The 17,849-nt window shown below is 43.8% G+C and overlaps 4 protein-coding genes across 4 annotated transcripts; 1 reads left to right on the forward strand and 3 right to left on the reverse strand.

Annotated features, from left to right (window-relative positions):
• Positions 1-1,888: 1,888 nt before the first annotated feature.
• Positions 1,889-2,356, reverse strand: LOC120428990 (craniofacial development protein 2-like). Its single transcript, XM_039594128.1, has one exon. The coding sequence runs from the start codon at positions 2,354-2,356 to the stop codon at positions 1,889-1,891; it is 468 nt and encodes a 155-aa protein (XP_039450062.1).
• A 1,277-nt stretch (positions 2,357-3,633) lies between these two features.
• On the reverse strand, positions 3,634-4,868 carry LOC120429002 (splicing factor U2af 38 kDa subunit). The gene is made up of 3 exons (XM_039594142.1): positions 4,699-4,868; positions 4,440-4,594; positions 3,634-4,365 (listed from the first exon to the last, which is right to left on the reverse strand). Exons 1-3 carry the CDS (start codon positions 4,740-4,742, stop codon positions 3,827-3,829), a joined length of 738 nt encoding a protein of 245 aa, XP_039450076.1. The 5' UTR covers positions 4,743-4,868; the 3' UTR covers positions 3,634-3,826.
• Positions 4,869-14,024: 9,156 nt separating this feature from the next.
• Positions 14,025-16,273, forward strand: LOC120429001 (NAD-dependent protein deacetylase Sirt2-like). The gene is made up of 3 exons (XM_039594141.2): positions 14,025-14,650; positions 14,713-15,449; positions 15,576-16,273. The coding sequence occupies exons 1-3, from the start codon at positions 14,200-14,202 to the stop codon at positions 15,789-15,791; spliced, it is 1,404 nt and encodes a 467-aa protein (XP_039450075.1). The 5' UTR covers positions 14,025-14,199; the 3' UTR covers positions 15,792-16,273.
• On the reverse strand, positions 16,089-17,843 carry LOC128093334 (bifunctional glutamate/proline--tRNA ligase-like). Its single transcript, XM_052709788.1, has 3 exons — positions 17,592-17,843; positions 17,415-17,532; positions 16,089-17,258 (listed from the first exon to the last, which is right to left on the reverse strand). Exons 1-3 carry the CDS (start codon positions 17,832-17,834, stop codon positions 16,285-16,287), a joined length of 1,335 nt encoding a protein of 444 aa, XP_052565748.1. The 5' UTR covers positions 17,835-17,843; the 3' UTR covers positions 16,089-16,284.
• Between the last annotated feature and the right edge of the window lie 6 nt (positions 17,844-17,849).

A 17,849-nucleotide genomic window follows, 5' to 3' on the forward strand; every position in this document is an offset into this window, starting at 1 on the left:
CCTCTCTCTCTCGTCTCTTATTGTTGACATTCGGTTGAAGTTTCTCTCACAGATGTCAACTTTGTGCAAGGTTTGTGAACGAATGGTTGAACGTGAAAATCGAGCGTAACATTCTTAAAAGGAATGTTTGTAAATAACGACTCACATGAACTAATCGAAGATTTTCAGGGTGCTCGATCTTGGGTCTTCGTCTACTGCATACAGCCAACGCGTACGTGGCCTTCCACGAAGCCGACGACCCTGTCCAGGTTCGCTGCTGAATATCGTTTTAGCCGCCCGCTCATCCGACATTCTGGCTACATGTCCAACCCACTTCAGCCTGTCGTGCTTGATGACTCGGAGTTCATGCGCCTGCGCCACCGGTCTCCTACTTGCTTGCCGCCGAAGATAGAACGCAGGATTATCCGCTCGAAGACCCCAAGTGCTCTCTGGTCAGCCCCATTTAGCGTCCACGATTCGTGACCGTAAAGGGCTACAGGAAGTATCAAGGTCCTGCACAGCGTGATTTTCATAGGCGTCCTTAGGCTGCGGGACCTTAGCTGGCTACAAAGACCGTAGAAAGCCCTGTTTGCAGCACTAATCCGCCGTTTCACTTCGCAGCTCACATCGTTGTAGCACGTCACAAGTGTACCAAGATAAACAAATTCATCCACCACCTCATATCATCCACATCTATTTCCACCTCCGAAACACCTTCACCTGCACTGCCACGCGCTCTGCCAGCAACCAGATACTTGGTCTTGGCAGTGTTGATGGTCAGTCCGATCTTCGCAGCTTCCCGCTTGAAAGGGACGAACGCTGTCAACGTATCCAAGCAGCATGTGCGATTTGGTGATGAGTGTTCCGTTTCTTTGCACGACAGCCCTTCGAGCAGCACCCTCCAACGCTATGATAAACAGTAGGTTCGAGTGAGCATCGCCCTGCTTCAACCCATCCAACGTAACGTAAGCTCTAGATGTCTCGTTAGCTTTTCGCACGCTTGATTTTGCTCTGTCGACCGTTGCAGTCTAATTAGCTTCGCCGGAAAGCTGTGTTTTAGCATAATCTTCCAAAGTTCGTTTCTTTTGACTGAATCGTACACCGCCTTGAAGCCGATGAACAAATGGTGTGTTAGCAGGTTGTACTCCCGGAACTTGTCGAGGACTTGTCGCAGAGTGAACATCTGATCCGTCGTTGACCGACCCGACAAAGGTCTCGATCATCGTCCTCAGCTTGCTCCACAGGATTTGGGAGGGAACTTTATACGCTGAGTTGAGGATTGTGATGCCTCGATAGTTGGCCGCCACCGCAGTCTTGTCTGTCAACAGTTTACCTTCCGTGTCGTTGCACATCACAGGGGATGGCGTTGTTTTGCTTCTTACACCGTTGACAGTTGTGTAAAACCTCCGCTTATCGTTCGCGTTGTACTGTGCTTTTGCTTCGGCAAGTACCGTTTCGTCGTACTTCCGTTCTTTTCGGCGGTGTGTTCGTTTCTCTGCTCTTCGCAACTCACTGTATCGGTCGCAGCTTCGGCGCGTACCCCTAACCAGCATACGTTTCCTGGCCTCGTTCTTCTCGTCCGTCACTCGCTGGCACTCCGCATCGAACCACCCTTTGGGTTTGCGTCCTCTGGTCGTGCCGATCACTTCGGTAGCCGTTGTGTTGGCGATGCTCTGGAGGACTCCCCATTGCTCATCCAGGTTACCCGTAGACGTGTCTTCGTTGATCCGCTCGTTGAGCTTCCGAGTATACTCTGCAGCAACGTCGTTACTCGAGAGGCGCTGGACGTTCAACCGCGTTATCTTCGCCGTCCGCGGGGTCAGTACGTTCGACAGCCTAGCTCGGATCTTGCACGCTACCAGGAAGTGATCAGAGTCGGTGTTCGATCCTCTGTACGATCGGACGTCCATCACGTCCGAGAAGTGTCGACCATCCACCAAAACGTGGTCGATTTGAGTGGGCCGTTGGCATTCGTGCGAGGATGAAGGCTTTCCTTGCCGAAGACAAGATGAAAGAACGCGTCCCTTTCGACCTGCGCGTTTGCGTCGCCGATGACTATTTTCACCGCGTGTCTTGGGCACTCTCCATAGGTCTTGTCAAGACGCTCATAGAAAGCGTCTTTGTCGTCATCGGGCTTGTCGTTCGTCGGTGCGTAGATGTTGATCAGGCTGTAGTTGAAGAATTTGCACTTTATTCTCAACACGCAGATCCGGTCATTAACCACCTTCCACTTGATTACTCGGTTCTTCTGATCCCCAATCACTACGAAACCGACTTCGTGCATCGCCTTTTCGCCGCCACTGTAGTAGATATGGTACTTGAAGGTGTTGAAAGGTGTTGGCGATGGGGTCCACTGCCGTGAATTCTCGCTCTCCATGATCGGGCCATCAAACTTCCTGGATGGCGACCATACACATTATTCGTAATATGAAAGGTTTATGAGCAGATATTTTTGGTTAATTTTATTCCAGTGCTTAAGAGTATCCTTAAATCTTACTCGACTTTCAAGATGTTGTACCCGATGCGCTGCCTAACGCACCTCCACTGTAAGCACTCTAGCAAGTTATCGTGAAGTCATATTTCAGAATCAAACGCATAACTCGGCTCTGAATCACTTGCTTTCGTTTTAGCTGCATCCGGGTTGCAAGAAACAAAATTGAGGCAAAGTAATTAACAAAAGAGTTTTAGACATGTATCTTTGCTTCTGTGATCAGTTATCAGCTGATTCTGCACATTACTCCATACTTGTGAGCTGCTTTCCGCATCGTATAGTCGATGTGTTTGTTAAAGTTGAGTTTTTCGTCCAACATTACTCCAAGATATTTAATAGCTTCTACTCGTTCAACTGCCTCGAGCAGACGTGTAGTCACAAGCATGCTTTTCGTTTTTCTGACGTTAGGTTGAAGTTTGTCCACCTCAACCAATCGAGAAAACCCGCTAGTTCACGTCAAAACATTCGTGTCCAAACAATCTCCCACTTCCACAAGCATTGTGTCGTCGGCGAACAAGTTCACTTGTAAAAAAAAACGAAGTTGACTTTATAGCTGTCGGCCACCATTGCTAGTACCAACCACTAGTGTCTTCCTTTTTATCTACAAGGACTTCGCCGCCCTGGGCTCCTAAGTGTATGAAAGTATGGCACGGAGCGACGGCGCCGAATACCCATATTTACACAAAGAATTTTAGAGCGCCCGCCGCGGGATTCGAAAGTTCACTTGTGCCTGTCGTAATACTTGATTTAGGTCGTTTATGTACAGAATAAACAGCAGCGGTCCTAGCACACTTCCTTGTAAGAATTTTTTCGAATGTTGTGAGAATTCATCTTGACTCAGAGACCTTTTAACAATATCAATATCACTTTGTGCATGTTGCTTCCCTCCGGGTAGAATCAATGATTTCATACATCTCCATAGCATCTTAGAATCTCCTTGATAGCTTCTGATTTCTTCCTCACCGATTGATTTTTCGACTGTTTCAGACCCCGGACGTTATCGTTCCTCAACATATTTTGTAAATTTATGCAACACTATCAAGAGACTCATCAATGTCTTCCTGCGGGAATGTTGAAGTAGATTGTTTATAGCTTAAACCCTTAAACTGATATTGATCTGTAACAAAGCAAAGGAATTTCGGATGAATAATTACGCAAGGCAATTATTTTTACAGGAATTGTCTTCAGTATCGTTAAATCAAATGTTACAAAAACTAACTGAACTTAATGTGACACGCGAAAGTAAATCGTCTAATGTCGTTATTTTACCCACCATACACACAATAGGCTTTTAAAATTAAATTGTGCACAATGCTGTGCAATGAATCATTCACTCCTGCTGCTCTTGCTTTCTCTCTAGTATCGTCCCTTGCGCCCATTGTCATTCCTACCGTCCGGACCTCCCTTGCGATCTCTACTTCTGGACCGACGACGATCACGGCCACCGCCGCCGCCGCCTCCACCACCACCACCTCCACCTCGTGGCTTCGGAGATCGAGATTTCGAGCGGGAGCGGCCACGTCGGCGCGAGTACAGGTACCGCCTTAGCTCGCGCGAAATCGGCTTCAGGTGCATGAAATTACAGAACCCCGAACGAGTGCACTCACCCATCTCGTACTGGCGGCAGCACGCCTCACGGAAGTCCGTCACCGGCGACAGCTCCGAGTAGACGGGACGGCCACCGAACCAGCGATTGTTCAAATCCTTGGCCGCCCGTTCGGCGTCCTCTTCGCGGCGAAACTTGATGTACACGTTGCCCACCAGATGGTCACCCAGATTGTCGCACACGTTCATCTCCTCGATTTCGCCGTACTTGTCCTCGCACTCTACAAAGACGTCCTCGAAAAAGTTGTCGTAATGCTCCTGCATTTCCTCGTCCGAAACGTTGGCCACCACTTAAAAATATTTTAACAAAAAAAAGTGTTAACTAACAAGTGCCCGACTAGCAGGGTTCCACTGTTTCACTTACGATGGCTTCCGTCGGCGGATTTCGCCGAGTTCTGAGGGTTCACGTAGAGGTTCTGCAGCAGGCAGGTCTGCGAGAACGTCGGCTTATTGTGGATCCGAGAGCAGCGGTCCCCATGGCGGCACGCTCCGATCTTGAAGTAAAACGAGCAGTTGACCCTAAAAAAAGAAACGCACAACAATCAAGCATTTAAGTAATTTTTATGGCGCGGCGTCAACACATATGGCGATGGCCGAGTTTTTGCGGAAAAGCGCCTACTTACTTGTCCTTTTCTGTGCCGAAAATCGAGGCAAGATACTCGGCCATCGTTTCCCACTAAGTTGGTGTCCCCGGGAAGATGTATCACGAGCAAATCCGGCCGATTTTGTTCCTGCGACAGAGGTAGCCAAGCGTTTTTTTCTAGAAGCTCGCAATAAAAATGGCGAACCGGGTGGCTGACAAAAGTTTGACAAGACTGGCAAGAGGGAAGTGTTATCAAATTCAGTTGTAAAATACAGTTTGTCTGCAGGAAAGTTAAAGATTTTAAAGATTTACACGAAAATTCAAATCCAGTTATTTTGCACATAATCAGGAAATAAGGCTTTCAGAAAATTTACAAACACGTTCAAACCGCGGGGTGACACCGGTGAAACAGAAGTTGGTTTGTTTGCCTCAGATATTTGCTTTCTCTTTCTCGCATAAGTTGTTCACGGAAAATCGGCATTAGTCTTTAAAGACTTATTTTTAGTCTTTTTTGAAGTTCGGTCAGTATTGTCAGAAAAAGGCATAAAATTAGTCTTTTTTTGGGCCTAAATTTTAGGCTTTTTTTAGAACAAGGTAGGGAACTAAGAAAAAGACTAAAATAAAGGCTTTTCTGTACTATTAAACTTTGGTTCACGATTTGACATGTCAAATCAGAATTTTTTTGATCCAGGTCGGTTGTTGTTGGTGCTTGTTGGAGTGCGGGAGGAATTCGACCAGGTTGGCCAGGTGCAAGGTAAGTTGTGGTGCCTTATCTGCCGGAAGAACCGGTCAAAGTGAACGAGCTAGCGGATAAGTGTTTCCGCGGTGGATAGCGGTCCACCAGTAAAGGATGGAGAGGAGGCGGATTAAAAGCCGGGTGTTGAATTCAACTTCCGGCGGCAGTGGCGCATCGTGGTGTCGCCTGCTGGAGGAGGTGAATTTTGAGTGCGGTAAGAGACGGCGGAACATTTCGGAATCAATCCGCCGGAGATTGAAAAAAAAAACAAAGTAGTAGTTCAAAAGGACAAGGGAAGTGGGAGAGCACAAGCGTCAGAAGTGGTTACAATGATGGTGGAGGTAGTGGTGTGTGAATGTGTGGTGCGTGCTTGCGTGCGCGCGCGTGTTTGTGTGTGTGTGTGTGTGTGTGTGTGTGTGTGTGTGTGTGTTCAAAAAATTTAAAAATTCAATCAAAAATTCAAAATTCTTAAATTCAAAAAATCAAATTTAAATTCAAAAAATCAAAATTTCAAAAATACAAAAATTTAAAAATTCTAAAAATTAAAAATTCAAAAATTAAAAAATTTAAAAATTCAAAAATTCAAAAATTCAAAAATTTAAAAATTCAGAAATTTAAAAATTCAAAGACTCAAAAATTAAAAAATTCAAAGACTCAAAAATTCAAAAATTCAAAAATTCAAAAATTCAAAAATTCAAAATTCAAAAATTCAAAAATTCAAAAATTCAAAAATTCAAAAATTCAAAAATTCAAAAATTCAAAAATTCAAAAATTCAAAAATTCAAAAATTCAAAAATTCAAAAATTCAAAAATTCAAAAATTCAAAAATTCAAAAATTCAAAAATTCAAAAATTCAAAAATTCAAAAATTCAAAAATTCAAAAATTCAAAAATTCAAAAATTCAAAAATTCAAAAATTCAAAAATTCAAAAATTCAAAAATTCAAAAATTCAAAAATTCAAAAATTCAAAAATTCAAAAATTCAAAAATTCAAAAATTCAAAAATTCAAAAATTCAAAAATTCAAAAATTCAAAAATTCAAAAATTCAAAAATTCAAAAATTCAAAAATTCAAAAATTCAAAAATTCAAAAATTCAAAAATTCAAAAATTCAAAAATTCAAAAATTCAAAAATTCAAAAATTCAAAAATTCAAAAATTCAAAAATTCAAAAATTCAAAAATTCAAAAATTCAAAATTCAAAAATTCAAAAATTCAAAAATTCAAAAATTCAAAAATTCAAAAATTCAAAAATTCAAAAATTCAAAAATTCAAAAATTCAAAAATTCAAAAATTCAAAAATTCAAAAATTCAAAAATTCAAAAATTCAAAAATTCAAAAATTCAAAAATTCAAAAATTCAAAAATTCAAAAATTCAAAAATTCAAAAATTCAAAAATTCAAAAATTCAAAAATTCAAAAATTCAAAAATTCAAAAATTCAAAAATTCAAAAATTCAAAAATTCAAAAATTCAAAAATTCAAAAATTCAAAAATTCAAAAATTCAAAAATTCAAAAATTCAAAAATTCAAAAATTCAAAAATTCAAAAATTCAAAAATTCAAAATTCAAAAATTCAAAAATTCAAAAATTCAAAAATTCAAAAATTCAAAAATTCAAAAATTCAAAAATTCAAAAATTCAAAAATTCAAAAATTCAAAAATTCAAAAATTCAAAAATTCAAAAATTCAAAAATTCAAAAATTCAAAAATTCAAAAATTCAAAAATTCAAAAATTCAAAAATTCAAAAATTCAAAAATTCAAAAATTCAAAAATTTAAAAATTTAAAAATTTAAAAATTCAAAAATTCAAAAATTCAAAAATTCAAAAATTCAAAAATTCAAAAATTCAAAAATTCAAAAATTCAAAAATTCAAAAATTCAAAAATTCAAAAATTCTAAAATTCAAAAATTCAAAAATTCAAAAATTCAAAAATTCAAAAATTCAAAAATTCTTAAAATCTTAAATTCTTAAATTCTTAAATTCTTAAATTCTTAAATTCTTAAATTCTTAAATTCTTAAATTCTTAAATTCTTAAATTCTTAAATTCTTAAATTCTTAAATTCTTAAATTCTTAAATTCTTAAATTCTTAAATTCTTAAATTCTTGAATTCTTAAATTCTTAAATTCTTAAATTCTTAAATTCTTAAATTCTTAAATTCTTAAATTCTTAAATTCTTAAATTCTTAAATTCTAAATTCTTAAATTCTTAAATTCTTAAATTCTAAATTCTTAAATTCTTAAATTCTTAAATTCTTAAATTCTTAAATTCTTAAATTCTTAAATTCTTAAATTCTTAAATTCTTAAATTCTTAAATTCTTAAATTCTTAAATTCTTAAATTCTTAAATTCTTAAATTCTTAAATTCTTAAATTCTTAAATCTTAAATTCTTAAATTCTTAAATTCTTAAATTCTTAAATTCTTAAATTCTTAAATTCTTAAATTCTTAAATTCTTAAATTCTTAAATTCTTAAATTCTTAAATTCTTAAATCTTAAATTCTTAAATTCTTAAATTCTTAAATTCTTAAATTCTTAAATTCTTAAATTCTAAATTCTTAAATTCTTAAATTCTTAAATTCTTAAATTCTTAAATTCTTAAATTCTTAAATTCTTAAATTCTTAAATTCTTAAATTCTTAAATTCTTAAATTCTTAAATTCTTAAATTCTTAAATTCTTAAATTCTTAAATTCTTAAATTCTTAAATTCTTAAATTCTTAAATTCTTAAATTCTTAAATTCTTAAATTCTTAAATTCTTAAATTCTTAAATTCTTAAATTCTTAAATTCTTAAATTCTTAAATTCTTAAATTCTTAAATTCTTAAATTCTTAAATTCTTAAATTCTTAAATTCTTAAATTCTTAAATTCTTAAATTCTTAAATTCTTAAATTCTTAAATTCTTAAATTCTTAAATTCTTAAATTCTTAAATTCTTAAATTCTTAAATTCTTAAATTCTTAAATTCTTAAATTCTTAAATTCTTAAATTCTTAAATTCTTAAATTCTTAAATTCTTAAATTCTTAAATTCTTAAATTCTTAAATTCTTAAATTCTTAAATTCTTAAATTCTTAAATTCTTAAATTCTTAAATTCTTAAATTCTTAAATTCTTAAATTCTTAAATTCTTAAATTCTTAAATTCTTAAATTCTTAAATTCTTAAATTCTTAAATTCTTAAATTCTTAAATTCTTAAAGTCAGATCTTCGAAAAATTGAACTTGTCAAACTACGCCAATCCAGTTCTGAGCGAAACTCTTAAATGAAATCACCCAATTTTTGAATAACTATCAAACTCTCACAACTCTTCTTCAAAATATTGTTTTTGTTTATTTTCAGGTTTAAGCTGTACTCATCCGTGAATCTGTCGTACATATTCCGAAATTACCGAATTACCAAATAAAAACATTTTTATAAAAATATAGATAATATATGACAATATTTTATTTTCTACCGTTTATTCCTGCCATTTTGATCCCCTAGGCTGTTTAGGCACAAAATAAGTCTTAATCAAGTTCCGCCATCTTGGATTATGTCCGCTTTGATCCCCTCCCATTTCCTGCAAAAGCCTAAAAATTAGTCTTTTAAACCTTTAAATAAGTCTTTTAAGGCCTAAAAATAAGTCTTAATCAAGTTCCGCCATCTTGGATTATGTCCGCTTTGATCCCTTCCCATTTCCTGCAAAAGCCTAAAAATTGGTCTTTTAAACCTTTAAATAAGTCTTTTTAGGCCTAAAAATAAGTCTTAATCAAGTTCCGCCATCTTGGATTATGTCCGCTTTGACCCCTCCCATTTCCTGCAAAAGCCTAAAAATTAGTCTTTTAAACCTTTAAAGAAGTCTTTTTAGGCCTAAAAAGTCTTAATCAAGTTCCGCCATCTTGGATTGTGTCCGCTTTGACCCCTCCCATTTCCTGCAAAAGCCTAAAAATTAGTCTTTTATACCTTTAAATAAGTCTTTTTAGGCCTAAAAATAAGTCTTAATAAAGTTCCGCCATCTTGGATTATGCCCGCTTTGACCCCTCCCATTTCCTGCAAAAGCCTAAAAATTAGTCTTTTGAACCTATAAATAAGTCTTATTAGGCCTAAAAATAAGTCTTAATCAAGTTCCGCCATCTTGGATTATGTCCGCTCTGATCCCCTCGCATTCTCGAAAAAGACTAAAATTTAGGCTTTTTGACGATAACAATAAGCCTAAAATTTAGCCTTTTTCGTACTAAAACGGAACTAGTCTTTTTAAGACTAACCCATCATTAGGCTTTAAAAGACTTAACACGGTTAGGTTCGATAAAGCCTAATTTTAAGTCTTAAAAGACTAATGTCGGCTTTGCGTGTTTGTCATACGATTAAATTGCAGGGTTTTAAAAGGTATATCGCCCGATGACAGCCCAAATATTTTGCAGGGACAAGAGAGCGTTCTTTTATTACGTAACGCAGTTGGGGGGAGGGGGTCGGAAGCCGTGTTACGCTCCATACAAAAAATTTTAAATTTGTATTGAAATTTTGTTACGAGGGGGGAGGGGGTCTAAAAATCCGATTTTTTTTGCGTTACGTAATAAAAAAAACCCCCCCAAGTTCGATTTTTTTTAGTTAAGTTCTAGACTTTTTTTTATTATAAAAAAGCAAATCTTTCCCAGTTCCCTGTGGAAATCTGCGCTGTCCACATCAAGTCTGCGCACATCCTAGGCCCTTCTGGCAACCACGAAGACGACGACGACGAGCTCTCCTTCTTTGACGACTCGTCGATCGTCCTCAGAACCAGTTTAGCGATCACCACGATCAGACGCGTTTTTACGAGCAATAAATGTTAGTTAGTCTTAACTGTACATTCTCGCGTTTTCATTCTCACTTCCGACTTCTGCTTTCCTCTGGTCGCCGATAGGTTATGGGCCCAGCAGAGTCGGAATAGAAGGTTCGGTTGTTAAAAAGAAAAACCGCGTGGTTTTCTTTGTTCCCGCAGTGGAAGAAGTTTTTTAGAGACTATTGTTTGTCTGTGCCTTTGTGTTCCGTACCGGAAGTGAACAAAATGGCGGAAAAGTTCGCCATCCAGAAGCTGAATGGCCGGAACTGGCAAACCTGGAACATCCGGATCGAAGCGCTGCTTTCCCGCGAAGACATGTGGTCCGTCGTGACGGACGCCATCCCGGTCGGGGACGCCCGGAAGCCGGAGTGGGTCGCACAGGACCGGAAGGCGCGGTCAACGATCCTGCTGTTAATTGAGGACAACCAGTTCCCGATCGTGAAGGGCAGCACCCACGCGAAGGAAGTGTACGACAAGCTGAAAGCGTACCACCTGAAAACGACTCGGTCGTTTCGAGTAAGCCTTTTGAAGAGGTTATGTTCGACGAACCTCACCGAACGCGGTGACCTCGAACAGCACGTGTTGGAGTTAGACGATTTGTTCGATCGTTTGCAAGAGGCCGGCATGGACCTGGCCAGCGATGTCCGGGTGTGCATGCTGCTCCGCAGTCTGCCGTCATCGTTTGACCACCTGGTAGCGGCGCTGGACCTGCAGTCGGACAAGGACCTGACGCTGGACACGGTCAAGTCCAAGCTGTCGGACGAGTACCATCGTCGGCAGGAGCGCGATGGCGGCGGTGAGCTGAAAGTGGAAAAGGCCATGCGGTCGGCCGAGCAGAAAAGTGAAAAAGTGTGCTACCAGTGCAAGAAGCCCGGACATTTGATGCGCAATTGTCGATTGGGCAGAAGAAGAAGTGTCACGCCAGCGAAGAAAGAAGAAAACGGCAGAGCCAAGGCGGCTCACATTGACGCAAAAGCGGTCGCGTTCACGGCCGGTGACCCCGGTGACGAAAGGGCTGGCTGGGTGATCGATAGCGGCGCGAGTGCACACATGACGAGCGATCGGTCGATTTTCACCTCGCTCCGAGAGTTTGCCGGCGGCTGGATCACGCTCGCCGACGGGAAGAAGACGCAAATTCTAGGTGAAGGCAGTGTTGTGTTGTTTGGCCTAGACGGCGAAGAAGATGTGGTGAAAATAGAGGTGAAAGAGGTTAAGTTTGTGCCCGGCTTGTCAACGAACTTGATATCCGTGTCCAAGCTGGCGCACAACGGCCTCAAAGTGTTCTTCGACGACGTCGGCTGCCAGATTTCGGACCCCAGCGGGCGTGTGGAGGCAACCGGAGATCGTCGCGGCGGGATGTACTTCCTGTGCCTGGCAGAAGCATCCGCAGGGCAGCACACGGAGAGTTGCCAACACCTATGGCACCGGCGGCTGGGCCACCGTGACTTGGCAGCTGCCGAACGTATCAACAATGTACAGCTGGCCACCGGGATGAAAGTGCGTGACTGTGGCAATCGGTCCGTTTGCGAGTGTTGTCTGGAGGGGAAATCTGCCAAAGCCCCCTTCTCGCCAGTGACCGAAAGAAATTCGACGCAGATTTTGGACATCGTGCGTACAGACTTGTGCGGCCCGATACAAATGTCAACACAAACTGTCAAGCGTTACGTCATGCACCTCATCGACGACGTCAGTCGATGCACATCGGAGGCCGTGGACAGGATCAAGGTGCGGTGGACGGAGAACCGGACCGGCCGGAAGATGCAGATCAACCGTTTGGACGGAGGTAACGGATTCGACAGCAAAGAATTGAGAAAGTGCGACGCCAAGTTCATCGAGTTGAGCAACAGGAGTTCTCAAGTGGAGTTGCCAGCCGCGGGGCCGCCTGCCGTGGGAAAAACAGCCGCGGTGCCGCCTGCAGAGGAAGAACCAGCCGTGGGGCCGCCCGCCGTCGGAGAAACAGTGGCGGGACCGCCTGCCGCGGAACGACCTGCCGCGGAAACGCCAGCTGCTGAGGAGGAGATCGAGCTGCTGCCGTTTGTGGAAAAGCTGGAAGAAGTGCCTGAAGAAGGAAATGAAGGGGACGAAACAGTGAGTGATCTTCAAGACGCAGTTCCACCAACCGGCGGCGCGGACGGCGCCGACGGTGGTCGACCGAAGCGGTACATCCAGCTGCCGAAACATCTAGACGAGTACGAGGTCGGCGTGGCATCGTGTGCGGTCGAAGATCCGGAGAACTACAAGGAAGCCATGAAGAAACCCGAGTGGCGGAAGGCGATGCAGGAGTTGGTGGCACTGCCCGGCCGTACAGCGCTGGGAAAGGAGGAGCTCGTGTGCAGACTTCGGCGCAGCATTTACGGTTTGCGCCAATCCGCTCGGTGCTGGAACCGGAAACTCAACGAAGTGCTGACGAAGCTGGGGTTCAAGGCCGCGGACGCAGATCCATGTTTGTACCGGATGCAGCAAGGCGGAACAACTGTGTTGCTGCTTGTTTACGTCGACGACTTGCTCGTTGGCTCGACGCGGGAGGCTGACATCGACCGGATCTTCCGGTGCCTACAGAGAGAGTTCGAGCTGACCAACTTGGGGAGTGCCAAGCACTTCCTGGGCATGGAGGTGAAACGCGACGACGGGTGCTACAAGGTGCGGGTGAAGAACCACATTGACAAATTGCTCACGAAGTTTGGGATGGAGCAAGCGAAAACCACGAAGTCACCCATGGACCCCGGGTACCTCAAAGCCGAAGAACCGAGTACGCCCTTTGGAGACCAGACGAAGTACCGGAGCTTGGTAGGTGGACTGATGTACATCGCCTGTACTGCTAGACCGGACATTGCGGTCGGTGCGGCAATTCTTGGGCGCAAGTTCAGCGCGCCCAATGAAGCCGACTGGACCGCGGCAAAACGTGTGCTCCGGTATCTAAAAGCGACGAGGGAGTACTATCTTCGACTGGGCGGCGAGCCTGGGGAAGCACTAGTTGGGCACTCGGATGCAGACTGGGCCGGCGACCCAGGAAACAGACGCTCAACGTCCGGCTTTGTTTTCACCTTTGGAGGAGGAGTAATCTTGTGGGCAAGCCTTCTGAAACTGTGCGTCACGAAGCAGATTGCGTTGGAGTACTGTCCGACGGACCGGATGGTAGCCGATCTCTTCACCAAGCCCCTGGGACCGTTGAAGCTTGGGCAGTTCTGCGGAACGCTCGGGCTGCTGGCGTAGACGTTGCTGCTGTCCATCGAGGAGGAGTGTGGAAATCTGCGCTGTCCACATCAAGTCTGCGCACATCCTAGGCCCTTCTGGCAACCACGAAGACGACGACGACGAGCTCTCCTTCTTTGACGACTCGTCGATCGTCCTCAGAACCAGTTTAGCGATCACCACGATCAGACGCGTTTTTACGAGCAATAAATGTTAGTTAGTCTTAACTGTACATTCTCGCGTTTTCATTCTCACTTCCGACTTCTGCTTTCCTCTGGTCGCCGATATTCCCGAGGGGAACACCCTTGAAAAGTATCGGGGCCGGCATTTACAAAGCGGATTCAGTGGCAATTTCATTCTCAACTTAATGTTAACATGTTAAGGTTAGGGAGCGTTCTTTTATTACGTAACGCAAAAATCGGACCTTCGTGAGAAATTAAAAGTGAGGGTGTGTCCGTGCAACTTTTCAATGTGCCATGGTAATCTTCACAGCAGCTTCACAGAAAATTTAACTCCATGTTGCACACACTCTCACTTTTAATTTCTTGATACGATTTTTTCAGTTCCACTACGATTACACTTTTTTGTGTAATCGCAGTCGAACTGAAAAAAACGTATGAAAATGTGCGAAAACGAACTGATTTTCAGTTACAGTGTAAGCGTGCATTGTCATCCGATTTGTCTTGTTTATTTTCTGTAAAGTTTACCAAATTTCGCACAAAACGGGCTCACAAACCTTAAAAACCGCGTTTCTCGACCTGCTACAAGGACGCCGCCACTTCTACAGGCTAATCTCCAGCGTCCGTCACGCATCCGGCTTAATCATGTCAGCGGAAAATTCCGAAACTCCGCCGATGCTTCAGCCAGAAACAACAACAGCGCCCTCGGCCCAGGGCGAGGAATCCAACTCGTCCGGCTTCCGGCAGATGACGCTCGACGGCGCTTCCGGACACAGCGACAGCAACCACAGCTCGTTGGACCACAATCCGGCGACGATGAGCGCGCCCCCGGATTTTTCCCAGTTCGACGACAGCGAGGACGAGGACCACTATCAGGGCGTAAGCGGATCGGACAGCACGATCAGTATTGAGCGAATCCGCCAGTACTTGTCGGATAAACTTGGCTTTTATAGTTCGGACAGCTACGACGAAAAGGATGGCGCTCCGCGGAAGCAGCGGGTCCTTGAGACGGTGGACATCGACGGGGTGATTAAGCACTGGAAAAACGGCGGCTTTAAGAAGATTGTTACGATGGTCGGCGCGGGAATATCCACTTGTGAGGAAAAGGTTGCGTGGTTTTGGGTCATTTGAAGTTGAGATTTTTTTCTGTCTTTACAGCGGCTGGCATTCCCGACTTTCGATCTCCGACAACTGGTCTGTACAATAACATGAAAAAATACAATCTGCCGTATCCGCAGGCAATCTTCGAGCTGGAATACTTTTACCAGAACCCAAAGCCTTTCTTCCGGCTTGCTAAGGAATTGTACCCGGGTAACTTTCGACCGACTCCGTCGCACTACTTTGTAAAGTTGCTCGAACAAAAGGGCTTGCTGATTCGGCATTATACTCAGAATATAGATACTTTGGAACGGATCGCCGGTATCAGCGAGGAGAAGCTTGTGGAGGCGCACGGCACCTTCTTCACCAATCACTGCTTGCAGTGTAAAACGGCATACTCGCTGGACTTTGTAAAGGAGAAAATCTTTGCCGACGAGGTTCCAACCTGTAGCTGCGGCGGGGTCATCAAGCCGGACATTGTATTCTTTGGCGAGGGTCTTCCCGAACGTTTCCACGTGCTACCCCATCAGGACTTTTCCCAGTGTGACTTGCTGATCATCATGGGCACGAGTCTGACGGTGCAACCGTTTGCTTCGTTGGTCGAGTACGTGAACGACGACTGCGTGCGGCTGCTCATCAATCGCGACAAGGTCGGCGGCGGCGGGTACGGCTTCTTCCGCGCGATGATGTTCGGCGAGGGGCTGTGCTTTGACCTGCCGGGAAATCGCCGGGACGTGGCCTGGACCGGAGACTGCGACGACGGGTGCTTCTTCCTGGCGGACAAGCTTGGACTTGGGGTAAGATCTGAAGGATGGGGAGGCAGGGTGACCGAAAAATAGAACGATTTTTTTTAGCATAGCACACTGTTTGTTGGTTTCTAGTAGCTTGAATCGTTCAAAAGTTAATCTAACGTCTTCTTTCAGGACGAACTCCGCGAGCTGATCGAACGAGAGCATGCCAAAATAGACCTGGAACATCCCCCTCAGGGCGCAACCGTCGCCGTCGCAACTGCCGGAACATCAGCGACGGCGAGTGTCGCTGCGGAAAGCGATCCCGAGGGACCGGAGAAATGCGCCGCAATCGACGCCATCTTCGAGGAGGCTTCCAAGGAGGTCACGGAAAAGAATATCGAAGATTAGAGCTTGCTGGTAGCAAGTATGACGACGACGACGGGTACAAAACGGAAGATTAAAAATTGTAGCAAAAGATACCTTTGCCACCATTAATGTTAAGGGAGACACAGTTTAAGGGCAACACCAACAAGGACGGAGCGCGCAGAATAGTGAGGGCCAAGTTTATAAAATTTTCAATTGAACACAAGTAGAAATATTAACCAATCAAACACGTAGCGAGAGCTTTTAACAGCGTTGACAATGATGATGGATATTTGTCAGAATTTGAGACGTTTCGGACTGACAAAGCAAACCACAGTAGAATGTTGTAATTGTGAAACTCACTTTAAAGTAGTTCGTTTTAATTAAGCCGATTCTGCTTTGTATGCTTTACGCCAATTTTACGAATCGAGCAATAGTAGACGAGTAGGTGTTTGCGGAAAAGGAAAACACAACAGCAAGATAACCACATTATTGACGATAAGAGAATAAATTATTATCCTGGGAAACGTGCGCTTCTTTAATAACTTCTACCAAACAGCGTGTAGAACTTGGCCTTGCGTCCACAGGCCGGATGGACGCACTTGTCATTCGCCTCGATCGGGGCCGGTTGCTCGAAAGGAATACACAGCGATTTGGCGCCCATGGCCGGTGCTCCAGGTTCCGCTTCCCCATCATCTCGGGCACTGTCCGCCTTGATTTTGTCCTCGCACGGAGTCTCGCCGCAGAACGGAGCCATGATGATGTTTTTCGCTTCGAGCAACTCGGTAAACTGATCCCACTTCTTGGTGACCTTCAAGTGGTCCGCCAGATCCTTCTCGGCCTTCTTCAGCATACTGGCGTGGATCGTTTCCAGCAGGGCTTGGATGTCTCCGGTGGCGGCCTCACGTTTCACCGTAATCTTATCGCCGGTGTCACGTCGCACCGCAACGAACTGTTTGTTCTTCAAGTCCTTGAAGCCAAGCTCGACGCGAATCGGAACTCCCTTCAGCTCCCAGTGATTGTACTTCCATCCCGGCGAATAGTTGTCCCGGTAGTCACCCTCGCAGCGGACTCCCACCTTCACGAGCTCGGCCTCCAGCTCCTTGCAGTTGTCGTACAACGTCTTGCGCTCCTCATCGGTCGTGTTGGCCGTAATTCCGCACGGGACAATGATCGCCTGAATGCACGCCACCCTCGGCGGCAGCACCAGACCCTGGTTGTCCGCGTGGACCATGATCATCACACCGATCGTGCGCGTCGTTATGCCCCACGAGTTCTGGTACACGTACTCCTTCTCCTTCGTCTCCGGATGCTCGTACACGATGTCAAACATTTTCGAAAAGTTCTGTCCCAGATGGTGGCTCGTTGCTCCCTGGATCGCACGTCCCGACGCGGAAATGAACGCCTCAACCGTGGTCGTAAAGTCTCCGCCGGCGAACTTTTCCTTCTCCGTCTTACGCCCGCGGACCACCGGAATCGCCAGCAGATCCGTGTACACTTGGGCGTACAATTCTGGGAAATTTGAGAAAGGAATGAAATTAATGTTAGAATGGCAATTGAACACTATTTTAGTTAGTTAATTCTTTGACACCGTTACTAAGCAGTCGATCTTTTCGTTTACTCTGCTAACAATCAAAACGTCAAAAACAAAGTGTCCGCGAAACTCACCCAAAATCTGCAGCACCTCTTCGGTGGCTTCGGCCTGAGTCGCGAACGCGGTGTGTCCTTCCTGCCACAAAAATTCACGGGTTCGCAGGAACGGCTGCGGATGCTTGAATTCCCAGCGCTGAAACGGAATCTTAATTTAGCTACCCGTCACAAAGAACCAAACTAAGAAGCACCTACCACAACGTTGTTCCACTGGTTCAACCGAATCGGCAAATCGCGGTACGATTGGATCCACTTGGCGTACGCCGGGTACATGACAGTCTCCGACGTCGGGCGCACCGCAATCGGTTCCGCCAGGTCCGACTCGCCGCTCTTGGTGACCCAGGCCACCTCCGGGGCAAAGTCGGCAATGTGGTCCTTCTCGCGCTCCAACGCAGCTCGCGACACAAAGATCGGGAAGTAGCACTCCTTGACGCCCATTTTCGTAATCTCCGC

Source organism: Culex pipiens, chromosome 1 (assembly GCF_016801865.2).
Source record: "Culex pipiens pallens isolate TS chromosome 1, TS_CPP_V2, whole genome shotgun sequence".
NCBI lineage: Eukaryota > Metazoa > Arthropoda > Insecta > Diptera > Culicidae > Culex > Culex pipiens.

Excerpts from the sequence above, each read along its gene's own strand:
- LOC120429001 (XM_039594141.2), top strand. The coding sequence starts at position 14,200 with ATGTCAGCGGAAAATTCCGAAACTCCGCCGATGCTTCAGCCAGAAACA. Across the intron at positions 14,651-14,712 it reads CGGCGCGGGAATATCCACTT|CGGCTGGCATTCCCGACTTT; the intron begins GTGAGGAAAAGG and ends CTGTCTTTACAG. Across the intron at positions 15,450-15,575 it reads CGGACAAGCTTGGACTTGGG|GACGAACTCCGCGAGCTGAT; the intron begins GTAAGATCTGAA and ends GTCTTCTTTCAG.
- LOC128093334 (XM_052709788.1), bottom strand. The coding sequence starts at position 17,834 with ATGGGCGTCAAGGAGTGCTACTTCCCGATCTTTGTGTCGCGAGCTGCG. Across the intron at positions 17,533-17,591 it reads ACCAGTGGAACAACGTTGTG|CGCTGGGAATTCAAGCATCC; the intron begins GTAGGTGCTTCT and ends ATTCCGTTTCAG. Across the intron at positions 17,259-17,414 it reads AGAGGTGCTGCAGATTTTGG|AATTGTACGCCCAAGTGTAC; the intron begins GTGAGTTTCGCG and ends CAAATTTCCCAG.
- LOC120429002 (XM_039594142.1), bottom strand. The coding sequence starts at position 4,742 with ATGGCCGAGTATCTTGCCTCGATTTTCGGCACAGAAAAGGACAA. Across the intron at positions 4,595-4,698 it reads TTCGGCACAGAAAAGGACAA|GGTCAACTGCTCGTTTTACT; the intron begins GTAAGTAGGCGC and ends TTCTTTTTTTAG. Across the intron at positions 4,366-4,439 it reads ATCCGCCGACGGAAGCCATC|TGGTGGCCAACGTTTCGGAC; the intron begins GTAAGTGAAACA and ends AATATTTTTAAG.
- LOC120428990 (XM_039594128.1), bottom strand. The coding sequence starts at position 2,356 with ATGGAGAGCGAGAATTCACGGCAGTGGACCCCATCGCCAACACCTTTC.